At 43.2% G+C, this 19,957-nt stretch overlaps 1 protein-coding gene across 2 annotated transcripts in view; it reads right to left on the minus strand.

Annotated features, from left to right (window-relative positions):
• Positions 1 to 19,957, minus strand: part of LOC139542321 (nuclear factor of activated T-cells, cytoplasmic 2-like) — a 48,877-nt gene that overhangs the window by 17,226 nt on the left and 11,694 nt on the right. For both annotated transcript variants that reach the window (XM_071347597.1, XM_071347596.1), the window contains exons 6-8: positions 7,819 to 7,959; positions 453 to 508; positions 80 to 212 (exon numbers count right to left, since the gene is read on the minus strand). In XM_071347597.1, the coding sequence (XP_071203698.1) occupies positions 80 to 212; positions 453 to 508; positions 7,819 to 7,959 (330 nt within the window). The remainder of the gene's footprint in view (positions 1 to 79; positions 213 to 452; positions 509 to 7,818; positions 7,960 to 19,957) is intronic.

Here is a 19,957-nt window from a genome sequence, read left to right on the forward strand (position 1 = left end):
TAAGCACACAGTTCTCTCAGACCATCACAGTCACATGATGGGTATTGCCTCCTTATTGCTGATGCTTACGGTTCCATACCTGCCAGTGGAGTGAATGTGAAGTGCTGAGGCTGGCTGCGCTTCCTCTTTCCGTTGATGACATAGAAGTTCACTTTGGCGGAATGGCAGATGGACAGGTCGCGATAGGAGGGGATCTCAACAAACAGCAGACTCTGTAAAATGACAATTTTCATTTCATATTAATCTGTCACATTATTATTATAAATTGTATTCAGAGTATAACCACTGTAGATGTGAAAACAATGAAATTGGTGACAAAGTATGACATTATTATTTTAAAAATGTTATTTAAAAAAGCGAACAAACAATCCACACATTATAATCAGTGGCTTGTTTTGACCACTTTTTCAGACATCGAGAAGTGGGCCATCTGTGAAAGTACTGATACTTACAGGCTGACATTTATCTTTGTCTACAGTTGCCTCTATCTCCCAAATCTGCTGTCCATCTGCAGAGACAGAAGGGAAGGGTTGTTTCAGGTCATATACATATTTCAGGGTGAATTACAACACCCTGTTGGACATAGCAAAAACAGGAACACAGTACAGGGAGAGGTTATCTACAACCAGAAAATGTGTGCAATTGCTACTCTGCTTTTGATTAATTGCAAACATGCTAAGTTGAAAACCAATTAAAATGAATTCTAACCAGCAAAAATGTATATCTCAGATGTTTCCGTGTGTTTATAGTGAATTCATGAGCTCTATTGTCTCTTTGGCAGGTTAAGCCAGCGTGGGAGAGGATTCTCCGCTTTGACTCAGAACACAATGCCTGGTTTCAACCTTCACATCACTGTCTGCCTGCCACTAACTCATAGGCCATATGATTAACACGCAAGAGGAGTTATATACTCTATGTGACACAAAGATTCTCCTATCTACTCTCACCACTTCCTCTTTCACCACTCTGCTCACCTACAGCCAGAGACAGCTACAGATTTATCATGAAGTAAAACCATTACCTGAACCTATATTTCCCAGAATATATTGTAAGAAATCATACATAAAATCACATATTTACTCTGTGTCAAGCAATATTGGAATTATTTTAGAGGTTAAGAAAAGTCTATTCTAAAAAGGCACACTGCCGGAGAGCTTTGGTCCAATGGTTGATGGTTGACGCACTGGTGATCAAAAATAGGCCAAACCTGTCTGGGTATGAAGGGATTCTTAACTGTGAAGTTGTTCATGTTCTTAACTCCATCCTTTCAAAACAGACATGTGAAAAGATTCTGGGGAGGAGCATGCACATCTCCAATAGGTCCTCTCCATTGTTCCTCTTTACTGCATTTAACAATAACATTCAAGTAAAACTTTTGGGTGGTGAGTTGATTCAATTCCAAGTCTGGAAGGTTTAAACCATCCTCAGACTTAGGGACATGTAAAACGTTCCTATTTATTCTATGCGTTTTATTTGCCCATATAAAGTCTTATGGCCAAGTATACTTTTTAAAAGAATGTATTTGGTGGGGTAATTGGTATTACCAAATAAATACTTTGTTACGCATGCCATTCTAAAGAGTTTTATTCAGGTTTCTGGGAAGATTGCTCCATTTAATCATCTTTATATATTTGTTGTCACTTATTAAGCATCCTAAGTATTTCATATTTTTTGTGGTCCACTTAAAGGATTGCTGTAGATCATGAGTTATTATTTTTCCTATTGCCATTATTTCATTTTTTTCACGTTCATTTTATATCCTAATATTTGAGTATTCTGAAAATATTTTTAACAAGTCATTTTCAAAATGACTTTCAAAATTAGTCATTGTGTTTACCGATACTGATACCTGTTATGTTTGGGTCCTTTACAAACAGGAGGAGGGAGAAAGGACATCCCTGTCTCGTGCCCCTTTCTAAAGCAATTTCAGCAGATGATGTATTATTATTTATTTATTTTTGCTTTAGGATATTTATATAATATTTTTTATGAAATGTATTATTTCAGTTGGAAAGTTGAATGCTTCCAAAGATTGTAATAGAAAAGGCCATACAAGACGGTCTAAAGCCTTTTAGGCATCAACAGCCATAAGTGAAAAATCTACATCTTGTTTTTTTGCGTATTGTATTATAGGGAATACATTTTAATAAACCCTGTTTGTATCAAGTCTGGTAAGACTTTTGCCATTCTGTTACTTATGAGTTTTGTTATTGTGTAATTGTCTAAATGTATTATTAAACATATGGGTCTTGTAATCTACAGGGGACTCCACAGATTTTCCTGGTTTTAATACAACTGAAATAACTCTTTGATACATGGAACTCGGAAGCACTTAATTGAGTGACGTGTGTTGTCATTTGAGTAAATAGGGGTGCTACTTTTTCCCAGAATGTCAAATACAATTCTATGGGAAAGCCATCCATACCTGGAGATTTTCTCTGCGCAAATGTTTTACCAATGTTTAATATTTCATTTGGGGGATTTCTATTTTTTGTGATTATTTTTTGTCTGCTGATAGTTGCTTCAGGGTTATTGAGTCTAAGAAGGTTATTTAATTCAGATTTCTATCGATTTTCTGTCACGGCCGTCGTCTAGGTGGAAATGACAGGACCAAGGTGCAGCGTGGTGAACATACATTTTCTTGTATTTAGAAAGTCGCCAACAAAACAAGAAACAAAGAAACGACCGTGAAGCTTACGAGAGCTATAGTGCCACTAACAAAGTCAACTACCCACAATAACATAAGGGAAAAAGGCTACCTAAGTATGATTCACAATCAGAGACAACAATAGACAGCTGTCCCTGATTGAGAACCAAAACATAGAAACAGAAAAACCTAGAAATAAAGAAACTAGAATGCCCACCCTAGTCACACCCTGGCCTAACCAAAACAGAGAATAAAACGGCGGCGGCTCTGGTGCAGGACGTAGACCCCCCTCCGCCTCTGGTTCCCCCCACTTGGCGGCGCCTCTGGTGCGGGGACCCTCGCCGCCGACCCCGGACTGGGGACCCTCGTTGCGGGCCCCGGACTGGGGACCCTCGCTGCGGGCCCCGGACTGGGGACCCTCGCTGCGGGCCCCGGACTGGCCTGTGGCGCAGGCATAGGACTCACCAGGCTGGGGAGACCTACTGGAGGCCTGGTCCTTGGAGGAGGCACAGGATGAACCGGGCTGTGGGGGAGCACTGGAGATCTGGTGCGTATCTCTGGCACCACTCTTCCAGGCTGAATGCCCACTTTAGCCCGGCACGTACGGAGCCTGGAACCGGGCTGTCACAAAGCACAGGAGACACAGTGCGCAGAGCCGGCGCAAGACTCACCGGGCTGTGGAGGCGCCCTGGAGGTCTGGAGCGTAGAGCTGGCACAAGACGTACAGGGCTGGGGAGGCGCACAGGAGGCCTGGTGCGTGGGGCTGGCACAGTCTTCACCAGACGGCTAGCACGCACCTCAGGACAAGTATGGAGAGCTGACTCAGGTGACATTAACCTGAGGACATGCTCCGTAGGGCAAATGTCATGCCTCCTGCACCAACACAGCAGCTCTCTCCTAACTCTCTCCTCCAATCTCTCCATCAACTCCTTAACTGTCTCTGCTTCCAACCTCGGCTCCGCCGACCGTCTCATGTGTCCCCCCCCCCCAAAAAAAACATTGGGGGCTGCCTCTCCTGGCCACGCTGCTTGGTCCTTTGGTGGTGGGTAGTTCTGTCACGGCCGTCGTCTAGGTGGAAATGACCGGACCAAGGTGCAGCGTGGTGAGCGTACATTTTCTTTTATTTAGAATGTCGCCAACAAAACAAGAATCAAAGAAACAACCGTGAAGCTTACGAGGGCTATAGTGCCACTAACAAAGTCAACTATCCACAATAACAAAAGGGAAAAAGGCTACCTAAGTATGATTCCCAATCAGAGACAACGATAGACAGCTGTCCCTGATTGAGAACCATACCCGGCCAAAACATAGAAACAGAAAAACCTAGAAATAAAGAAACGAGAATGCCCACCCTAGTCACACCCTGGCCTAACCATAACAGATAATAAAAGCCTCTCTATGGCCAGGGCGGGACTATCAAGTTTTCAAGATACGTAACTTTCAAAATACAGAAAGCATCCCCGTATGATAAATGTAGCATTATATGATGCAAAACGCAGAATCATATGATGCAAAATGCATCATACAGGGATGATTTCTGTGTTTTGAAAGTTACATATCTTTTGAGACTGTGTTAACAATGGAATAATGAAACAAATACCAAAATATGGGAAAGTTCAGAGATGTTATTTTCTTCTTTACCTTGTAAAGATTTTTTATGGCCCTTTCCCAAGATAGAAAAATAAATCATGAACTCAGATTGAATTTTTGCAGAGTATAAGATTATAATTCCGGGTCTTGAAGATGCGCTGTAGGGCATTACTTGATACCTCAAGATTAGGTCTTGCTCAATAACGTAACATTAATGTGTTGAACATTTTTGATGTGCTGGGTAAATCCCAACACAGGTATTGTTGCTGCTATCTGCATTTAGCTGTATCATTTAATGTTATTACATCATATTGCAGTCATTTACAGTTAACTGGAAAAAGAGTATAGATCAACAACTCAGGTGTTAGAAATTACGCTGCTGATGACTTCTTGTCATTGATGATCATAAACTTTCAAAAGCAAGATAACAAACTGACAAAATGTCAACCGAAACACACAAATAACCCCTTTTTTTTTTTTGTTATCAACATTTTAGACATTTCAACTAGATTTGCTCTCTATTAAAATTAAACAGCTTAAGCATTTTCTCAAAAGGAAAGAAGTCCAGTATTTAGCAGCCGGATATCTGTTTAATGCTATGTGGGAAACCTTTATGTCAGACTGCAAATTAAACGCATATGTCTGAAATGAGTCAGAAGGAGAAAGGGGGATTCCATACATCTTGCCAAGTTTTCTTTATTTTATTTTTCTTTTGTTTTATGATCAACTCGCTCCGTTTCAGTACAGAGTAACGACAGGTGATGACTGTTGCTTTCTTGGCGTTTTACATTTGTTTGCGTTTTGTTCCAAAACTACTCTACGGGATACCCCTTGTCCTTTCTTTTTTCTCTGGTAATTAGGAATGGAGGCAGCCAGAAAGAGTTGAAGAGGCCCAGCTTGGCTTGACTGTGGGAATCCTCGGTAACACTTTATGTTAAGGGTCCATAATAAACCATTTATAAGACATTTACAAACCGTTTGCTCACCATTTATTAATCATTACACCCTCATTTTTGTGAGAATTGACACTAGTCACTCAAAACATTTATAGTATAAATAGCACTCACTTTAGATTAGGGACTGCAAAAATACTTTACGAATGATTAGTAAAAGGTTCATGAGTAACAATTTATTAATGCCTTATAAATGGTTTATTCCGGACCTTCAAATAATGTCTTATGGAACCCTCTCCTCCCCTCGTGGAGCCACGTCCATGAGATGGAGCCAGAGGAGCCACAGCTGTGTGTGTGTGTGTGTGTGTGTGTGTGTGTGTGTGTGTGTGTGTGTGTGTGTGTGTGTGTGTGTGCACGTGTGCACGTGCATGCATGCGCGTGTCTCCTAGAGCCAGAGAAGGCCAGAGCCAGTTGTGTCCCATTCAAAGGGATTTCACAGTCTTACTGTTCCAGAACTCTGGGTCACATAGAGAACCTCTCCAAAACAATGGCAATCCCTCTTCTACGTAGATCTACTTTTTTATGTCCGTCTCCAATACTAGCCATTAGTGCAGTGTGTCATAACCCGACAGCAGGAAAGCCTTTATGAAGAAAAAAAACCTGGACAGACAAGGTCCAAGTTCTAGCTGAAGCAGCCCCCTAGAGAGCCCACGTATCATAGCTCCCCACACTCAGCCCCCGGAAAGCCCATGTCTCAAAGCTCCCCATACTCAGCCCTCAGACAGGCCATGGATGTAATGAGTCACAACCATTATGCTAACAGACTAGTAACAGATAAAGCATCTAAACACTAGGTTACTCTTCTGCCGTCCCATGCAGTCCAGAGACTTCTGCGGGCTATTAACAACAACAACTAAAGGACCATAAATAAAAACCTAGATCTGATTTATGGAAGGTTATAAACAAAGCCTGGATGGCCTAGCTATATATAACATAAACATAACATAACAGCTAACCAGGAATAAATAGTTACATTAGAATAGTCCCTAGGTTGTGCATCTGGCTTTATAAGAGCTGGTGTTATGGTTAGTGTTTGGGTGACGAATGCCAAGGTAAACCAAGTAGCTGCCGTAAGTGCTGTAGATGGATCAATGAGGACCACTCTTCTCTCTGGACTCAGTATTGAGGATATTGAGGTGCAATGAGGTGACCAAAATTATATATCCCTCACTACACAGACAGTCTGTATTTAGGAGTTGCGACAGAGAGCAGGACAACAAAGACTGTACTGAAAACTGTGACTGACAACTATAACAAAGTACATCTCCTCAGCATACAATCCTGTAAGCTGTCAATGAAGCAGATTAACAATCTTCACAATATACTAATACTTTAGTAGGCTTGTTAAATAATTGTGTGAAGTTCAAAAATAAACCTACAATAAAACCTATCTTGCTGTGATAAGCTTCTTATCCTAAAAGGGTTGGCACTGTTTAGTATCAGAAGGAATTGGAATGTTATGCAAATACCTGAGCGGTGGGTGAGAAGGAAAGGTCAGGATTCAAATGACAGATAGAAAGTATGGTGGCCTTTGTCACTATTACTCAATCACAATGATTAATACAGCAATATCTGAGACTATCTTGTAATGGTGATTCTGCCATTCCAATGTACAAGTTAAATAATTGTGTCACAAGGCCTAAGTATGACTGGATAGAGCAGACCAATAAGAATGCAGTAGTACACACACTAGTAAAAAAAAAATTCCCCCTAACGTACTGAGGTATTTGAAGCTCGTCTACAGTTTTGTGTAGGGAAAGGGAATACGTAGTCAGTTGCACAACTGAACGCATTCAACCGAAATGTGTCTTCCGCATTTAACCCAACCCCTCTGAATCAGAGATGTACGGGGGGGCTGCCTTAATCGACGCCCACGTCATCGGCGCCCAGGGAGCAGTTGTTGTTGGGGGTTAACTGCCTTGCTCACCTTGCCGGCTCGGGGATTTGAACCAGCGATCTTTCGGTTACTGGCCTAACGCTCTTAACCGCTAGGTCATATTCCGCTAGGTCCTATTCCTTAACAGAGGTCCTATTCCACGCACAACAAAAGAAACAGCATAATGATAACATAACGCATGGATAACAGGCGAGGAAGGAGAGGGCACAGGAGAGTGAGGCTGCTGTCTTATCTGATGGATCATGCAAATTATTCATAGCTAAAACGCAACATGGTGGTGCTGTGGCACTAGTGAGCGAAATTTGTGGAGGCATGATCAACCAGAGTAATAATAATAATATAGGGCTGTAAAGTAAATTTCCTCTAAATCGGCATGGGTAATAACTGTCTACATCTGATTATCATGGCTGGTTTATGAGGGTAAATACTTGCAAAAAGGTAAAAAGTGAATAAATACCCATATATTCCTATGTAAAGTTTTCCACATTCCCACAGTTTTCCAATGGAAAATTCCCAAAACGTTTTCAATGCTACTGGCACGTATTGTATGAGTGTTTTTTTTCTCAACAGAATCTAACAACGGTCAGAAGAATACCGGCAAACATTTCACTCTAGTAAAATAAACGTAACATTTTTAATAGATGAGGTGGGACATTATATAGAATATGGTCCATGCCACCATCATCCACTTCCACCCCCAGAGGTGTTGACTCATATTGAGTAATACTCACCATGGGTTTTCTCCATAAAGATGACCTTGGAGTCGGAGCTGAAGTTCTGTCCCGTCAGAATCATCTGCTGACCTCCCAGGACAGAGCAGCTGTCCATGTCTTGTTTATCCACCATGGGCAACTCATGGGCAGAACGCTGGGCTGTGAGATGGAAGAGAGAACATGACGTTACACACTGTGGTACTGACAGGTCGTGTTGGCGTAGTGGGTAGAGGACTGGCTGTAGGACAGGAGACAGAGCATGGCATTATTATGACATAATGTTACGCACTCTGTGGTAGGTCATTTTGGGGTAGTCTGTTTGATCTCTGGTTGATGTTTGCTTTGAAGTCACAAGGTAATTGTTGACTGATTACAATGAGACTAGTACCGGCTAATTAAAAAAAAAACATATTTCCTCATTGTGCACTTTAAATATTTGTCTGAATATTTGATTTGTGTAGACATTAATATGGGGCAATTACTTGGTACATATGAAGAGATTTTGTTTGAATTTGAGGTTGTAGTGTCAATTGCGGCTACACGCTACAGACCTGGACAAACAGAGCACATCATGGAAGTGGGACTCTGTCCAGTGGAAACATATGACAGCGTGTGGTAGCCTACAGTACAGAAAGGGGTTGAGGGAGGAGGGGGAAGGAACATGAAGGGTGGACCTCTCCAACACCATCATCATTACGCAATGGAGCGTATGTTGGAGTATGTTCAACAAACCCTGTGACCTGTCCATGATGTAGACACTGATTGGCTGCTGTACTGTATTCTCTCCCGGTACTGTAGATTTCCAGCACTGATAGCTTAATCAAGCAGTGGCACTGAAGTTGCAGCCACAGAGACAGTGGCAGCCATAGAAATATAATTTGCTAGAATGGGAAAAGCTCCACAGACCATGGCAATTCAACTGGAACACCTATGGGTGCACTCAATATGGCCACCAGTTCACCCATTACAGACCCAGTGACTTGAAAGGCAATTTCCGTTCTAGTAATTCTATTTCTATGGAGGCAGCCATGTTTAGGGAACCAATACCCGACTACAGCAAATCAAGGCTTGACTCTCTGCTCTTATCTTTTAGTGACTGACCTTATTATTGGGGATCAACTGTCAGCAATGCCAGCATAAGGGGTTACATGAAGGCTAAATTAATCACTTGGGGAATGGACGGCAGTTGCCTTCCTTTTAGCCGGATCAGGTTTACTACTAGAGAGTGTGTGGCAATTAAATCTAAAAACATTTTGTACACATGATGAGATTGAGACCAAATGAATGGAAGTTACTTCCTCAAGTTTATCATCACATCCTGCCTGAAAGACTGAAAACCTATCTCCAGTGAGGCGTGTGAAGTGTAGACAAACAGTTGTGACCTTCGGACAGCCTACTATACTGTGAGTCAACACAGAGGATAATACCTGGAAGCTAGTCTCTTCAAACACACACACCACTGACAGTTTAGTTTGCTTATTGGCCATTTTAACAGATGTGTTGGGGGTGTTCTAGTACGACTGTGCAAACCATTTTTTACTTGACTGGTTTTCAGTGATGCCAGGTTTGCCGAGGAGCATGACTGCATATTTTACTTTCGCTCATCAGACAACAATGTTCTGACACTCCGGAGTGAGATTGCATCCGATTGTTGGACAGCACCCACTACATCATTTTGCATAGCACAGTGACGTGCAATCAGGGTAGGCAGTGCTTACCCTATGATAATCTAATTTAGAAAACACCTCAAATAATATTCCAAGTTGGAATAATGTAAGGCTCTGTTTGGAGGGTTCGAAGAGAGGAACGCCAACCATAATGAAAGTTTAGACCAGACAGAGGCAGCATACCTCTAGAAGACATGACAGGCAACCACCATATCCCTTACTGCTAACTGTCGGGCAGGCGAACAGTGAGTACAGGACTGTCCACTTGTCTGAAACGTCATTACCAATTAATACTTTTTACCCAGACTTTTACACATCTTGGACATTTACTTTGTCGACGTAATGGGAATGACATTTTGTGTCAGTGTGAAAGTGGAACCAAGGGATGCGTCTCCCACATGTCTGTTGGCCTGCTGTGTACATGCAGAATAGTGTAAATGACATGGGGTTCTGCTGTGACTTCTACATCGCTGTCACTGCGGGTTGTACTGTTGAATCATGAGAATATACAGCATTCCTTTCAATGCATTTGATTTATCAAGCTAGAATTTCATTTTGACAAGACACATTTTCAGTCATTTCGATTGTTGATATGGAAATTTCGTTAGAACCTTCCCAGCAAACCGGGAACATTCCCAGAATATTATGTAGATTCCTATTAAGTTCTAGTTAGGGTTTTATCTAACAAAGGACATGTTTTAAGTCAAATATCCTTGGAATGTTCTCCTAACGTTCACTAAAATGTTGTGCACAACATCTGTAACAACCACCACAGAACATTCCCCAAATGTTCTCATTAGGTTCCAGGTAATGTAATAACACAATGTTCGGGTAATGTTCTTAGAACATACTGGCACAACTAAATGTTCTGCTAATGTTGATGGATATGTTATTCAAAACACCCATAACAACTAGCAGGGAATATTCCTACAATGGTCTCATGAAGATATTCTGTAAGGTTATGACATGATGATCCATCATTTTTCTAAAAACATACTTCTGTGATAATGCATAATAATGTTCTGCTAATATTGATGTGTAAGGTAACATTATTATATGAAATCGCCAAACGTTTAAACAAACGGCATTTCAATCTTCTTACATCATTATATTTTATTAGGGTATTGTCCTAACATAGCTATAGCTATTTTAAAGAATGGTAATTAAGTACTTTTGAATGTACAAACTGCCATCTTCAAGCCTTGTAGGCTACTTGGTCTGCTGCGCCAACAGGATCCTAATGTTTCTAGTAGATTTCCCTTTGTACTAAAATCCTTAGATTATGATCCAAACTATGGCTATATGTCTTGGTAGATTTTTATTTGAGTCTTTTAGCAGACATTGTTATCCTGAGCGACTTACAGGAGCAAAACAGGGTTGGTGTACTCGATGAGCTCAAGGGTACATCAACCTATTTTTCACCTAGTCGGCTTGGAGATTCAAACCAGCAACCTTTTGATTAACTGCTAGGCTACCTGCCGCCCTGTACATACACATGCACATCTAAACTCAGCAAAAAAAGAAAACTTCCCTTTTTCAGGACCCTGTCTTTCAAAGAATATTTGTAAAAATCCAAATAACTTCACAGATCTTCATTGTAAAGGGTTTAAACACGGTTTCCAATGCTTGTTCAATGAACAATAAACAATTAATGAACATGCACCTGTGGAACGGTCGTTAAGACACTAACAGCTTATAGACGTTATGAAAACTTAGGACACTAGAGGCCTTTCTACTGACACCAAAAGAAAGATGCCCAGGGTCCCTGCTCATCTGCGTGAACGTGCCTTAGGCATGTTGCAAGGAGGTATGAGGACTGCAGATGTGGCCAGGGCAATACATTGCAATGTCCGTACTGTGAGATGCCTAAGACAGCGCTACAGGGAGACAGGACGGACAGCTGATCGTCCTCGCAGTGGCAGACCACGTGTAACAACACCTGCAAAGGATCGGTACATCCAAACATCACACCTGCGTGAGTTACACCAGGAACGCACAATTCCTCCATCAGTGCTCAGACTGTCCGCAATAGGCTGAGAGAGGCTGGACTGAGGGCTTGTAGGCCTGTTGTAAGGAAGGTCCTCACCAGACATCACCGGGAACAACGTTGCCTATGGGCACAAACCCACCGTTGCTGGATCAGACAGGACTGGCAAAAAGTGCTCTTCACTGACGAGTCGAAGATTTGTCTCACCAGGGGTGATGGTCGGATTTGCGTTTATCGTCGAAGGAATGAGTGTTACACCGAGGCCTGCACTCTGGAGCGGGTTCGATTTGGAGGTGGAGGGTCCGTCATGGTCTGGGGCGGTGTGTCACAGCATCATCGGACTGAGCTTGTTGTCATTGCAGGCGATCTCAACGCTTTGCGTTACAGGGAAGACATCCTCCTCCCTCATGTGGTACCCTTCCTGCAGGCTCATCCTGACATGACCCTCCAGCATGACAATGCCACCAGCCATACTGCTCGTTCTGTGCATGATTTCCTGCAAGACAGGAATGTCAGTGTTCTGCCATGGCCAACGAAGAGCCCGGATCTCAATCCCATTGAGCACGTCTGGAACATGTTGGATCGGAGGGTGATGGCTAGGGCCATTCCCCCCAGAAATGTCCAGGAATTTTCAGGTGCCTTGGTGGAAGAGTGGGGTAACATCTTACAGCAAGAACTGGCAAATCTGGTGCAGTCCATGAGGAGGAGATGCACTGCAGTACTTAATGCAGCTGGTGGACACACCAAAATAGCACATTATTCAAACAGGTTGTCGGATGGAACCCTTTAGCCTAGTGTATTTACTTCAAACAAAGTCGCCATAAAATCAAAGCACATGCAAAATTGACACTGCCAGACTGTACACAGAGTACTGAATGCAGTTCAGAGTTCTCATCAGAACTGAAAATTCGATCCTGGTTCGACCCAAGCCTGGTGAGCTGAAGCCTGAGCCCAGGCCTAGTCTGATATCACAGAAATGAAATGAGCTCGAACCTCAAAAAAAGCAAAATTTCTAGAAAACAGTAGGCAATATTGATTTAAACTGCTGTTGAGAACAACGCGGTGGGGGAAGTCGGCAGCGGAGTGAGGAGACGAGGAAACAGCGTTTAGGCCTAGATATTCAAAACATTTCCTCTTTTTATCTCCACGCTATTCATGAGTTGATCTGTTATCTGTATAGTCATCAACTCGATTTTGCCAAATCTGAGATATTCTGTCATTTGACAGTTATCTAGCAAGCTTAGCAACTTTGGTCATTTGACTTTTGTTTGACTGCTGTTACAAAGGTTGGATGATTCGACAACACTTCAGCCTACACAGGGTGAGCTCTGTGTGTCCTGAGCGCGCTCTGTGTCGAGATGAAATGCGCTGAATTAATTGAGAAACATAACACTCTGAATTGATGAACGACCTGTTTCGCATTTCACAACAATGTCATTGGCGATCAAAGTTACTCTATCGTTACTAAATATCAGTTTCACTTGCTGTGAAATTTTTACATAGTGCAGTCAAGCCGGCAATGTGGTGCAGCGACAATCTTATTTTGGGAGAAACCTGGCATAGTGACCATATCTTGGTTTTAAATGCTTTAAATGGGAACTTCTGATTGAAACTTGGTAGATTTTGGGGAAAATAGTCATCCCTACTGGTAATGTTCTTGTAATGTGAGGCAAATGTTTTATATAAACATTGTATAATCATCAGCACAACTGGACAGTGTTTGTGTTTGAAAAAAATTGTGTTTGTGAACATTTTCCGCCACCAAACGAATGTTCTGGTAACTTTGTATCCAAGATGGCGTAGCAGTCGGACGTGTGTTAGTCTTGTCCCATGTAAAAATGGAGTTCATCGTTTTTTTTCACTTTCTACCTATGACCTAAATATACTTTCCTGCAACCCGCCTCACCCAATGTGGTACGGATCTGCTATTTTTGTACGAGAATAACTGGAACCTCCATCAGAAGCTAGCCAGCTAACTAGCTACTAGCTAGTAGTCACTGTTAGCCACAGCTAGCGGTCTTCACCTTAAGCCCGGACACCAGCCAGCTTTAGCTCGGTCAATACCTGTCAGTCTGCGCAGTCCAATATCAACCCAGAGCATATCGGACTGCTTTTTTCCACCACATCTCCGGATTCCTGCCGCAAGCTCTGGGCCATTACACCGAATCATCGCAGCTAGCTAGCTACAACCGAGTGGCTACTGCTGGCTAACGCCTCTGTCCCAAAGCAAGCACCGGTTAGCCTTGAGCTAGCCTCGAGCTAGAACCATCTCCCGGCTAGCCGAAGAGGTATACCCGCTAATTCGTGAACTACAATACCTCTTTTGCCAATTGGCCTGGACCCTTTATTGCCGACACGGAGCCCCGCCAATCCATCACGACTGGTCTGCCGACGTAATCGTCCGATGTGGTTTCAAGAGGCTTTTCCGTTGCGATGTTGCCTTAGACCCATCTGCTAGCCACGGCCCGCTAGCTTTCTGAACGCTGTGCCTCCGCTCGCCTAGCATAGTAGCGACTACCGAACGGCTCCCGGACTCACCTATTGCTGCTCATTGGACCCTATGATCACTCGGCTACACATGCCTCTCTCTTATGTCAATATGTCTTGTCTTCTGCTGTTTCGGTTAGTTATTGTTTTATTTCACTGTAGAGCCCTTAGTCCTGCTCAACATGCCTTAGATTGCTCTTTTGTCAAACACCCCACACATGGGGAGACCTCACCTGGCTTAGCTGGTGTCTCCAGAGATGCAAGCTCTCTCATCGTCACTCAATGCATAGGTTTACCCCCACTGTACTCACATCCTACCATACCCTTGTCTGTACATTATCCCCTGAATCTATTCTACCATGCCCAGAAATCTGCCCCTTTTATTCTCTGTTCCCAACACACTAGACGAACAGTTCTTATAGCCTTCAGCCATACCATTATCCCACTCCTCCTCTGTTCCTCTGGTGATGTAGAGGTTAATCCAGGCCCTGTAGCCCCCAGATTCACACCTATTCCCCAGGCGCTCTCATTTGTTGACTTCTGTAACCATAAAAGCCTTGGTTTCATGCACGTTAACATCAGAAGCCTCCTCCCTAAGTGTGTTTTATTCACTGCTTTAGCACACTCCGCCAACCCTGATGTCCTAGCCGTGTCTGAATCCTGGTTTAGGAAGGCCACCAAAAATTCTGAAATTTTCATCCCCAACTACAACATTTTCCATCAAGATAGAACTGCCAAAGGGGGCGGAGTTGCAATCTACTGCAGAGATAGCCTGCAGAGTTCTGTCATACTATCCAGGTCTGTGCACAAACAGTTCAAGCTTCTCCTTTTAAAAATCCACCTTTCCAGAAATAAGTCTCTCACTGTTGCTGCTTGTTATGGACCACCCTCAGCCCCAGCTGTGCCCTGGACACCATATGTGAATTGATTGCCCCCCATCTATCTTCAGAGTTCATACTGTTAGGTGACCTAAACTGGGATATGTTTAGCACCCCAGCCATCCTACAATCTAAGCTAGATGCCCTCAATCTCACACAAACTATCAAGGAACCTACCAGGTACAACCCTAAATCCGTAAACATGGGCACCCTTATAGGTATCATCCTGACCAACTTGCCCACTAAATACACCTCTTCTGTCTTCAACCAGGATCTCAGTTATCACTGTCTCATTGCCTGCATCCGCAATGGGCCTGCGATTCAAACGACCACCCCTCATCACTGTCAAACACTCCCTAAAACACTTCAGCGAGCAGGCCTTTCTAATCGACCTGGCCCTGGGTATCATGGAAGGATATTGACCTCATCCCGTTCAGTAGAGGATGCGCCTGGTTGTTCTTTAAAAGTGTTTTCCTCACCATCTTAAACAAGCATGCCCCATTAAAAAAATGTAGAACTAAGAACAGATATAGCCCTTGGCAGACCTGACTGCCCTTGACCAGCACAAAAACATCCTGTGGCATACTGCAATAGCATCGAATAGCCCCTGCGATATGCAACTTTTCAGGGAAGCCCTGTAGCACTAATTCCAAAAGGTTTTGGGACACCATAAAGTCCATGGAGAATAAGAGCACCTCCTACCAGCTGCTCACTGCACTGAGGCTAGGAAACACTGTCACCACCGATAAATCTACAATACTTGCGAATTTCAATAAGCATTTTTCTACGGCTAGCCATGCTTTCCACCTGGCTAAGCCTACCCCGGCTGCAGCAACTTGCCCAAGCCCCCCCTGCTTCTCCTTCACCCAAATCCAGATAGCTGATGTTCTGAAAGAGCTGCAAAATCTTGATCCCTACAAATCAGCTGGGCTAGACAATCTGGACCCTGTTTTTCTAAAATGATCTGCCAAAATTGTTGCAACCCCTATTACCAGCCTGTTCAACCTCTCGTTCGTACCGTCTGAGATCCCTAAAGATTGGAAAGCTGCCGCGGTCCTCCCCCTCTTCTGTAACAAACTGTTACAGACCTATATCCAGCCGGACATGCCTTTCTAAAGTCTTCGAAAGCCAAGTTAACAAACAGATCACCAAACATTTCGAATCCCACCATACCTTCTCCACTATACAATCTGGTTTCCGAGCTGGTCATGGATGCACCTTAGCCACGCTCAAGGTTCTAAATGATATCATAACCGCCATAGATAAAAGACAGTACTGTGCAGCCGTTTTCATCAACCTGGCCAACGCTTTCGACTCCGTCAATCACCGCATTCTTATCGGCAGACTCAATAGCCTTGGTTTCTCAAATGACTGCCTCGCCTGGTTCACCAACTACTCAGATAGAGTTCAGTGTGTCAAATCGAAGGGCCTGTTGTTCGGACCTCTGGCAGTCTCTATGGGTGTGCCACAGGGTTAAATTCTTGGGGCGACTCTTTTTTCTGTATATATCAATGATATCGCTCTTGCTGCTGGTGATTCTCTGATCCACCTCTACGCAGACGACACCATTCTGTATACATCTGGCCCTTCCTTGGACACTGTGTTAACAAACCTCAAAACGAGCTTCAACGCCATACAACACTCCTTCCGTGGTCTCCAACTCCTCTTAAATGCTAGTAAAACTAAAGGCATGCTCTTCAACCGATTGCTGCCCGCACCTGCCCGCCCGCCTAGCATCACTACTCTGGACGGTTCTGATTTAGAATATGTGGACAACTACAAATACCTAGGTGTCTTGTTAGACTGTAAACTCTCCTTCCAGACTCACATTTTAAGCATCTCCAATCCAAAATTAAATCTAGAATTGGCGTCCTATTTCGCAACAAAGCCTCCTTCACTCATGCTGCCAAACATACCCTCGTAAAACTGACTATCCTACCGATCCTTGACTTTGGTGATGTCATTTACAAAATAGCCTCCCACGCTCTACTCAGCAAATTGGATGTAGTCGATCACGGTGCCATCTGTTTTGTCACCAAAGCCCCATATACTACCCACCACCGCGACCTGTATGCTCTCATTGGCTGGCCCTCGCTACATATTCGTCTCCAAACCCACTGGCTCCAGGTCATCTATAAGTCTTTGCTAGGTAAAGCCCCACCTTATCTCAGCTCACTGGTCACCATAGCAACACCCACCCGTAGCATGCGCTCCAGCAGGTATATCTCACTGGTCATCCCCAAAGCCAACACCTCCTTTGGCCGCCTTTCCTTCCAGTTCTCTGCTGCCAATGACTCGAACGAATGGCAAAAATTACTGAAGCTGGAGACCTATATCTCCCTCACGAACTTTAAGCATGTCACACCCTGACCTTAGAGATCCTTTTCATGTCTCTATTTTGGTTTGGCATGAGTTGGGGTGGGCATTCTATGTTTTGTTCTATGTTGTCCTTTTCTATGTGTTTGGCCTGGTATGGTTCCCAATCAGAGGCAGCTGTCAATCGTTGTCTCTGATTGAGAACCATACTTAGGTACCCTGTTCCCACCTGTGTTATGCGGTGGGTAGTTGTTTTCTGTTTGTGTGTATACCTGACAGAACTGTTTTGTTCTCGTTCTTCCTCGTTGTTATTTTGTTTAGTGTTCAGTTTCAATTAAATTATAACATGAACACTTACCACGCTGCGTTTTGGTCACCTTCTTTCCCAGGACGATCGGTACAAAGCATCAGCTGTCAGAGTAGCTTACCGATCACTGTACCTGTACACAGCCCATCTGTAAATAGCACACCCAACTACCTCATCCCCATACTGTTATTATTATTTTTTTGCTCTTTTGCACCCCAGTACCTCTACTTGCACATCTATCACTCCAGTGCTAATGCTAAATTGTAATTATTTCTCCACTTTGGCCTATTTATTGCCTTACCTCCCTAACCTTACTACATCTGTACACACTGTACATAGATCTTTCTATTGTGTTATTGACTGTACGTTTGTTTATCCCATGTGTAACTCTGTGTTGTTGTTTTTGTCGCACTGCTTTGCTTTATCTTGGCCGCCAGGTCGCAGTTGTAAATGAGAACTTGTTCTCAACTGGCCTCCTTGGTAAAAAAAATTCATTCACAGAACCAATGTTAGTTTGCTGGGTTATTTATTATATACAGTGCATCCGGGAAAGTATTCAGACCCCTTGACTTTTTCCACATTTTGTTATGTTACAGCCTTATTCTATTTTCTCATTAATCTCCACACAATACCATATAATGACATAACAAAAACAGGTTTTATAGATTTTTGTAAATGTATAAAAAATACAAATCTGAAATACCTAACTTACATAAGTATTCAGACCATTTGCTATGAGACTCGAAATTGAGTTCAGGCCCATCCTGTTTCCATTGAACATCCTTGGGATGTTTCTACAACTTGATTGGAGTCCACCTGGGGTAAATTCAATTGATTGGACATGATTTCAAAAAGGCACACACCTGTCTGTATAAGGTCCCACAGTTGACAGTGCATGTCAGTGCAAAAACCAAGACATGAGGACGAAGGAATTGTCTGTAGAGCCCCGAGACAGGATTGTGTCGAGGCACAGATCCGGGGAAGGCTTGAAGATCCCCCAAGAATACAGTGGCCTACATCATCCTTAAATGGAAGAACTTTGTAACCACCAAGACTCTTCCTAGAGCTAGCCGCCCGGCCAAATTGAGTAATCGGGGGAGAAGGGCCTTGGTCAGGGATGTGACCATGAACCCTGATGGTCATTCTGACAGAGCCCCAGAGTTCCTATGTGGAGATGGTAGAACCTTCCAGACGGACAGCCATCTCTGCAGCACTCCACCAATCAGGCCTTTATAGTAGAGAGCTTCCAAACGGAAGCCACTCCTCAGTAAAAGGAACATGACAGCCTGCTTGGAGTTTGCCAAAGGGCATCTAAAGGACTCTCAGACCATGAGAAACAAGATTCTCTGGTCTGATGAAACCAAGATTGAACTCTTTGGCCTGAATGCCAAGCATCACGTCTGGAGGAAACCAGGCACCACTCATCACCTGGCCAATACCATCCTTACGGTGAAGCATGGTGGTGGGAGCATCATGCTTTGGGGATGTTTTTCAGCAGCAGGGACTGGGAGACTTGTCAGGATTGAGGGAAAGATGAACAGAGATAAGTACAGAGGGATCCTTGATGAAAACCCGCTCCAGAGCACTCAGGACGTCAGACTAGGGAGAAGGTTCACCTTCCAACAGGACAACAACCCCAAGCACACAACCAAAACAATGCAGGAGTGGCTTCGGGACAAGTCTCTGAATGTCCTTGAGTGGTTCAGCCAGAGCCCGGACATGAACCCAATCGAACATCTCTGGAGAGACCTGAAAATAGCTGTGCAGCAATGCTCCCCATCCAACCTGACAGAGCTTGAGAGGATCTGCAGGGAAGAATGGGCGAAACTTCCCAAATACATGTGTGACAAGCTTGTAGCATCATACCCAAGAAGACTTGAGGCTGTAATCACTGCCAAAGGTGCTTCAATAACATACTGAGTAAAGGGTCTGAATACTTATGTAAATGTGATATTTTCAGTTATTTTGTAATAAAAATGTCTAAAAACCTGTTTTTGCTTTGTCATTATGGGGTCTAGTGTGCAGATTCATGAGGGGGAAAAATATTTATAAAAAAAAAAAAAAAAAGAATGTAACGTAACAAAATGTGAAAAAGTCAAGGGGTCTGAATACTTTCCGAATGCACTGTACGTGTGTGTAATTATGTTTCACATCATAAAATGATTATGTGTGTGTGTTTTTACACACCGTGCATTGGAATAATTGTAAATCCATTGTGAAAAGCTATGAAATTAGTAAATGTGTCCATATATTGGTATTTTAGTGCCACCTTTTAGTCGTAACTCTGGATGCTACATTGGTATATGGCTGAGCTGAGTTGAGCCGTGTGTTATTTTGTCAGATATTAAATATCCTGCCATTGGAGGCTATCGCTTGGCTACATTGGTATTTACATTTGATGACATTTTTTTGTCAATTTCGGTTAATAGCCTATGTCACTCTGGTTGTTGAAGCTATCTGTTGTATGGTGAACTTGGACTTCATTGTTTATTTGCGAGTAAATCTGGCTTTGATA

This window comes from Salvelinus alpinus, chromosome 17 (assembly GCF_045679555.1).
Source record: "Salvelinus alpinus chromosome 17, SLU_Salpinus.1, whole genome shotgun sequence".
NCBI classification, from domain to species: domain Eukaryota; kingdom Metazoa; phylum Chordata; class Actinopteri; order Salmoniformes; family Salmonidae; genus Salvelinus; species Salvelinus alpinus.